Source organism: Stegastes partitus, unplaced genomic scaffold, assembly GCF_000690725.1.
Source record: "Stegastes partitus isolate 25-593 unplaced genomic scaffold, Stegastes_partitus-1.0.2 Scaffold412, whole genome shotgun sequence".
Taxonomy (NCBI): Eukaryota; Metazoa; Chordata; class Actinopteri; family Pomacentridae; genus Stegastes; species Stegastes partitus.
Genome location: NW_007578143.1, coordinates 238,957 through 246,578, shown reverse-complemented (window position 1 = coordinate 246,578; position 7,622 = coordinate 238,957). Strand labels below are relative to the sequence as shown.

Sequence of the window (7,622 nt, the reverse complement as noted above, 5' to 3'; positions counted from 1 at the left end):
TGTTATTGATTTAAAAAATATACCACATTTATCAGAGCAGGAAACTGGACATTGTACAAAACATTCTCCTCACTCGTGCTTGATGATGGAAGTTTTCACACTAAGCGGAAGTAAAAATATCAGATTTGTGCAGCAAAAATGATCTGATTAGAAAAACCTTTAACTATTTCTATTTAAGTGCACCTCCACTGTCACGATCATTAAAAGCATTAAAAACAAAAAACACCACTCGTTTTCCTAACTATGAAGTCAGAAGTGAGCGTTACCTCAGCTCCAGCTGTAATCTGTGGCTCTTCTCGTGCAGCAGCTCCTTGACAGGAAACAGAGCCGAACCCAGCATGTACATCTGCACAGACAGAAACAACGTTAGCGCTGCCGTTCAGCCGCCTCCACGGTCCACGTGTGTCGAAACACGAGAAGAAATCTGGATGAACGGTTTGAGAAAGTCGTACCGTGCCCTGCGACCGGTCCTTCACGTCGTACACGGCGAGCTTCACCTGCGTCTGGTGGTTGATGTTGGACTCCTGGAAGAAGGCGACACTGCTGAGGAAGATGGGATTACTGGTTCCCTGTGGGGAGACCAGAGGCACAGAGAGTCAGCAGTTTAAAGGAAAAAACTCTGAATCAATGGCATTTTTCCAAGAGTCCACAGGTGTTACCTACGTTGGAAAAAAATGGTGGCTGTACATATTATGGATATTTTATTTCTCACATTTATAATCTTGTCTCTGTGCAAACACTGCCTGCACTTCAACCCAAAACTCTGAAATTCTGGCTTCACATTTGTGGTGGGGAAAAAAATGCTGAACTTTAAATTTTTTTTTTCCAAAACGTACTGCCTACACCAGCTTTAAAAACATCTATTTGTGTCGTATATTAATTAAGGAAACGCTTTGTTTTGCTATTATCACATGAAAGTTAAACATTAATATAACTGCAATTTTTCATCTGACAAAGACGTCATCTTGGACATTTTTCACCAAATAATTATTAATTTTTAAGCAAATCGTGACTCTGAACTGCTGATTTTTCTTCTTTTTGATGAGTTTAACTTAAACATTAACATAACTGTCATTTGTTTTGTTAATCTATTAAAGAGTTTTTCTTCTGTTTTGCGTTCTGAATGCCGTGAAATTGTTTATTTCGTTATTAAACATTTTAAAAATGCAGTACTAATCACTGTATGGTGGCATTATCATGACTGATACGTTGCATTACTGATATATAACAACCTTAATGCAAAAGAGCCTTTTGTCCAAAAAGATAATAAAAAACACACTTTGAAGACGATGCTGTCACATTTTGTAACTACATTCTGCCTAATAAACTTTAAAAAGTCGTATTTATCCAAGACAATCTACATTGTGGTTCTTCAAAATGCTGAAGGGTTTATTTTTTTGTCCAGAGATGCACCAACTTCATAAACTTCTGTCTGTGCTGCACCACAAGTTGAAGAAACGCATGAGTAAATGCCTTTTGTCAGAAAAACTTAAGAAAACATACATTTCTGACACTGATCTTCAGATTCTACAACTTAAATTCTGCCAAATAAACATAGAAAAAAAGAGACGTTTCTCCAAGAAAATCCATATTCCGTTGACTCATTCTGCACTCGAGGGCGTCGTGCATCTACATAAATGTGATCTGAAGCGACCCCGAACTAGAGAAGTGATTTCTGGGGTCAGATCTGGACTCGATCTGGCGGAAACTTTTCCAAAAGCATGTGGTTGCAGCTGAATTTCTTTATTCACTCCTGCGGCTCCTGATCGAACAGCGTGGGCGACGCCTCTGCAGGTCGCCCGGTGGTCAGTAAGTCACACCTACTATTTAGCAATAAGAACTTGGACTAAAGCCACATGATGAAGCTGGAGGAGAATCTGGTGAGGATTTAGGACAGCAGATGTATTTGCTGGTGCGAGGACGCTGACCTCGATGACTTCGGTCTGGGCGTGTTTGGTCCAGAAGGCCTGCGGCGGCGTCGTGCAGCTCACTGCCACGAAGCTGTTTGGTTTCCGATCCAAAGCCGGAGTCACCAGATCTGTGCAAGCTGGGAGAGAAAATGCATTTATAGTCAAAACTAAACAAGCCACGAGGCATTCACAGACTTTAGGAACAGAAGACGATCGTGCTCTTTGACACTAAATGATCATTTCCAAATATAATCAGGCGTCATTTTTGCTACTTATAAGCAGCTTTACCACATTTTATCCCACTTTCCTTTATGAAAATCCTTATTTTTTACTTTATTTTCTTCCTGAGAGCTGCTGCACTGTCACTAAAAGCCGATAAATGATGAACTGAGGCATAAATCACAAACAAATCAACCATCTGAACCCCAAAACTAGTTTAAAAAGCATGTTTTTGATCCTATTTATTTTAAAAATCACCAAGTTTACAACATTTATTCAAGTCAGAAACTATAAAAACAGAAACAATAATCAGATTTTTAACTTTTAAATGGTTTTGTAACTTATTTAATGTGATGTTTGGTTTTGTCAGAAAAAAACAACCCAAATCTGAGCTTAAAATCGAATCAAAATCACTTTATTTTATATTATTAAAAATAAAACGATTGAACTTTGTGACTCACCGACACTGAACTCCAGCACTGGTTCATCAGGGTCCTGACTATTTCCTGGAAAAGAAATCGAGAAATTATCAGAATATTTGGTTAAAAAACATAAAACATGAACATTTGTAGATTATTTTTCTGTGATTCTCAGTGTTGACAAAAATAATGCTGCTTGTCTTGAATTTTTATAACTTTAACTGGATTTTTTTAGGGTTTTAAACCGAGTCAAACACATGAAGACGTCATTTTAGAAAGTTCTTACCATGAAACTAATGAGTTAACGGAGAAAATGTTCCTGCTTTTCTTCGATTTTTATTAATTTTCTTGAATATGTTTGGGTTTTGGACTGATTTAACTCAACAAAGATGTTTTTTTGGACATTTTTCACCAAATAATTCTTCATTTTTAAGCAAAATACGCGAAAATCCTCCAGTTTCAGACTACAAACTTTTCCTGCTTTTGACGAGTTTAACTGAATTTATTTGAGTTCTAAACAGAATCCAACATATGAAGATGTCATTTTTGACCAAATTCTTCATCACTTTGTGCAAAAAAATGATTCAAAACTGTGATGATTTGCTGCTTTTCTTTGTTGTATATCAGTGGAGCTGAATTAGTTTGGGTTCTGAACAGAGTCAGACACATGAAGACGTCATTTTGGACATTTTGTACAAGTTATTTATGCAGGTAACCCAGAAAATGTTGCTGCTTTTCTTGGATTTTTATTAGTTTTCGTGAACATGATTTGAGTTTTGGACTGATTTAACTCAACAAAGACGTCTTCTTGGACATTTTTCACCAAATAATTCTTTAATTTTAAGCAAAATGTGCCAAAATCCTCCAGTTTCAGCCTCTAAACTGCTGCTTTTTCTTGGTTTTGACAAGTTTAACTGATGTTGGGGGGGTTATAAACAGAGTCCAACATATGAAGATGTTATTTTGGACATTGTTCACTAAATTCTTAATCAGCTAATGCAAAAAAATGTTGTTGTTTGTTGTATATCGGTGGAGCTTAATCTATTTGGGTTGTGAACAAATAGTCAGCTATTGGACATTTTGTACGAATTTATTATTCAGGTAACTGAGAAAATGTTTTTAAATGTTTAACTGACTAAATTAACCTCACAAAGACGTCAACTTGGACATTTTTCACCAAATATCCAATCGATTAATTAAGAAAATAATCAAACAGCTTTTTTTCTCAAAGTAAATTTCAGCCAAGAAATCTTTTAACTAACAAATATTCAGTCTGACATGGTCTTCATTGTATTTCTGTCCTTCTAAAGTGTTAAAAACCTCATTAAATCTAAACCCTTTCCTACATTTCCTGTCTTGGTTTTCCCGTCCGCTCACCTGCCAGTGCCAGGCCGATCATCTCGCTGGACAACTCGAAGGTGTTGGCGCGGTACACCGACCACGGCCGCTGTGTCCGCGAGCCTCGCTCTCTGCCGCCCGCCATGCCGGTCGGGTTCGGCGTGAACACACGGCGTCACACACCCGGACACACACTCCCATGTGACGCTTCCACGGCTGCTGAAGGCGACGCTTCGCCTCACCGACTGCAAACAGAAAGAACACAGAGGAGAATCTGAATTATCATGAGCTCTAAATCCAACATTTAATCAACCAGCCAGTCGTCTGAAAGTTATACTAATATTAATATTATGTTTGCTTTGGACTTGAAGAGCTGTGAGTTGGTAAAAGCAGGAGGAGTGTGTTGATGTGTTTTCTTCTCTGATAATATTTGCCCTGTTTTACATGCGCTGCACATTGAAATAACGATGACAATAGTTGTGACAATTAGAAGAAGAAGAAGAGAGAAGATGGAGAGAAACGAGAAGTAGGACGAGGAGATGAAGAAACAACAAAGGACTGAAGAGGAGAAGAAGGAGAAGGTAGAAGGAGGAGGAGGCTGAAGTGTGAAGGAGGGGAAAGAGAAGAAGAAGAAGACCAAAGAGTAGTAGATAGAGAGTGGAAGGAGAAAGGGAAAGAAGAAGAATGAGAAGTAGAAAGAGCAGAGAAGCAGTAGAAGATAACAGAACAAGAAAAAAGGACAAAAAGAGGACAGAGAAGAAGAAAAAGCAGAATGAGAAGAAGAAGAAAGAATAGAGAATTAGTAGAAGAAGAACAAGTAGAAGAAGAAAAAAGAGAACAGGGAAGAAGAAGAAGATAAAGAAGAAGATGAATAAAGAAAAGAAGAAGAAGAAAGAGAAGAAGTAAAGAAGTAGTAGAAGATAACATGAACAAGAAAAAAGGAGAAGAAATAAGAGGACAGAGAAGAAGAAAAAGAAAGACAAGGAGGAGAAGAAGAAAGAGAAGAAGAGGAATAAAGAAAAATGAGAAAGAATAAGAATAACAAGAAGAAAGAGAAAAGAAAAGAAGATAATGAAGAAGACAGAGAAGAAGAAAGAGCAGAAGATAAAGAAGAAGAGGACTAAAGAAAAAGGAGAAAGAAGAAAACAAGAAGAAAGAGAAGAAAGAAAAGAAAAGAAGACAATGAAGAAGAAGACAGAGAAGAAGAAGAAGAAGAAGAGAAGTAGCAGAAGAAGAACAAGAAGAAGAAGAAATCATATGGACAGTAATTTGCGTTTTCACAGTGTGAATGAGAAATGACACAGTTTCACTGAATTTGAATAAACTAAAAATATCCTTATTTGACAGATATTTTCAACTTTTTTCAAAAATTTTATCATTTTTATTTTACATTTTTTGAACATTTCACTGTTTTTTTTAAACATCTCTTTCCTGGAGTCCTTGCTGCCAGGGTTTTACAGGTTTTCTATGGTTTATTTATTGACTTTCAGGGCAGTCGTATCTTTAGCAACAAATGGTTATTGAGATAACAAATGAGTCCTTGTACGTTTCGTTCTATTCTTTTTGTAATATTTTCATCTAAACTCCTCTATTGAACGTATCACGTACTTGTTGAGTTATTATGAAACAAATATGAAACAAAAAGGACACGATAAACAGGAAACTATTTGAAGAGCAGCAGCACCAACAGCAGCTATACATTCAGCTGCTTCAGTGGCGTGAAAGCAGCAAGTTTCATTTACCACAAATAAAAAAAACCATCTGAACACAGAACACAGCGCCGCTTCAAGGAATCCCCACGACTCTGATGTGGCTCCGAAAGCAGCGATGGGGGAAGAAAGGGAAGCATGAGGAGAACAGAAACAGGGAACAAGACACAGAAAGTAAAACAGGAATCGGCAGCAGAACAAACTGCAGCGTTCAAGGTCGGCTGATGGAGTCTGTTCTCGCCCACACGGCATACGTTCAGCTCACTCCTCGTAGCCGGTTAACGTACATTTTCTGCAGAGCATCTGAGGTTCTAACTTTGTGCTTGAGAAGCTGCTAGATCTCCTCTGAGACGCCTTCCAGTTAATCTGACGGCATCTGAACGTGTCGGTTACATGCTACTATTCCTGTAAAAGTCTGAACTGCATCAGCCTTTCTTGGATGTTCAGCTTCATTTTAGATTGATTTAGAGGTACAAAGCTGTCACCCTCAGAGGAGTTATCGGGTTTATGACTTCCCAGCTAACTGATTTGAAGCTGTTTTGCACAAAATTGGCAAAACAGTCGCTTAATTTTCAGCTTCAAACAAAATAAATCAAACATGGAGTCAAGTTCAGGTTCAATGTCGGTGCAGGGAGCAGAATACGAACCTAAAAAGGGAAATTTGTGTCAAAATGTTGGTTAAAAATGCAGACAAGCAGCTACAAAACAATAGAAGAAGAGGCGAGGAAGCTGGCTGTGAGAACCCCAGCTGCTCGGCAGAAGGAGCAGCAGGGCAAACGCACATTTACGTCTGGTGTATAAATACATGCAGGGGCTGAAAGAGCCAGAACACGTGTCCGTCAGCGTCGTCCGTCGGCCTCCGGAGCCTCAGCACGCGGCTTCTATCTGAGCAAACATGAGACAAAACATACGTGAACCGTCCCACTCACAAATCTGCATCTATGTGCTTTCTCCCTAAAGGGTCGCCGTATGTCGACGTTGCTAAGAGACAGCTCCTCTTCCTCCTCGCCTCGTTCCCACATCCTCTTCTACATCTTTTCTGTTCAACTTTTGAGAAAGCTACCCTTTTCATTTTGTCCCCAAATCTGCCCCATTTCCCCACCAGAGGGTTCATCCCGATGTGGACGAGCAGCTTCTCCTGTTTTCGTTCCTTCTCTCGTCCCATTTTTGGTAAAAGAGCAATTAGCCTATTTGCAGGGAAGCTGTAAGCGCAAGGGAGGTGAGCTGGCTGCGGTGGAGAAGCACCGTGGTCCAGTTTAACGCCACACAGATGGAGATCTCTGCGCTGGATGTGGGTTAAATCAGGCTCTATTTATGGCAACAACAAAAAAAAGAAAAAAAAAAAACAGGGATTCGAGTTCAGGTTCTTTTCAACAAGAAGGTGAACCAACACCTGTGTATGTTAATAAAACGCTCTCCTGACGTTTTGCGGTTTAAACCTGGACTCTATCTTTTGGACAAATCGTCCCACAGAGCGCTCCGGTCTGAACACTGGGTTGACGGTTGGTGTCCTACTTCTGCGACGGTCCGACAGCGACGGCGTCCCACTTCGCTCAGCTCGCACACAGGTGCCCTACATCAGCGGCGTTACCTGCTGGACGGCCTGCCTCATTTACATCCACATTTGAATTTAGTTTGACTGGAAGCACATTTTGTTCTGACCGGACGTTTTCCATGTCTCTAAAACATTAAACAAATACATAACTAATGATTATTTTCATTGTCGATTGAACCTGTTGATTATTTTATTGATAAACGTTCATAAAAGGTGAAAAATGTCAACGAGTGTTTACGTTTTAATCCAAAATGTTGAGTTTACTGTCATAAAGGAGGAAAGAAACCAGAAAATATTCACATTTAAGAAGCTGAAATCAGCAAATTTTGACTTTTTTTTTACTCAAACTGATTAACGGCCGAACATTTTATTGGTATTTTCTGTTATTTGAAGGAGAAAACATGTAAATTAAGGATGAAAAAATGGCAAATAAGTTGTCCGGTGTTGTTTTACAGATGCTATTTAGTAAAAT

The 7,622-nt window shown here is 39.0% G+C and overlaps 1 protein-coding gene across 1 annotated transcript in view; it reads right to left on the bottom strand.

Annotated features, from left to right (window-relative positions):
- Positions 1-7,622, bottom strand: part of LOC103360033 (type I inositol 3,4-bisphosphate 4-phosphatase-like) — a 71,971-nt gene that overhangs the window by 38,771 nt on the left and 25,578 nt on the right. Inside the window, exons 3-7 of the mRNA XM_008285660.1 lie at positions 3,926-4,131; positions 2,591-2,635; positions 1,929-2,047; positions 453-569; positions 267-346 (exon numbers count right to left, since the gene is read on the bottom strand). Coding sequence (XP_008283882.1) covers positions 267-346; positions 453-569; positions 1,929-2,047; positions 2,591-2,635; positions 3,926-4,031 — 467 coding nt within the window. The 5' untranslated portion in view covers positions 4,032-4,131. The remainder of the gene's footprint in view (positions 1-266; positions 347-452; positions 570-1,928; positions 2,048-2,590; positions 2,636-3,925; positions 4,132-7,622) is intronic.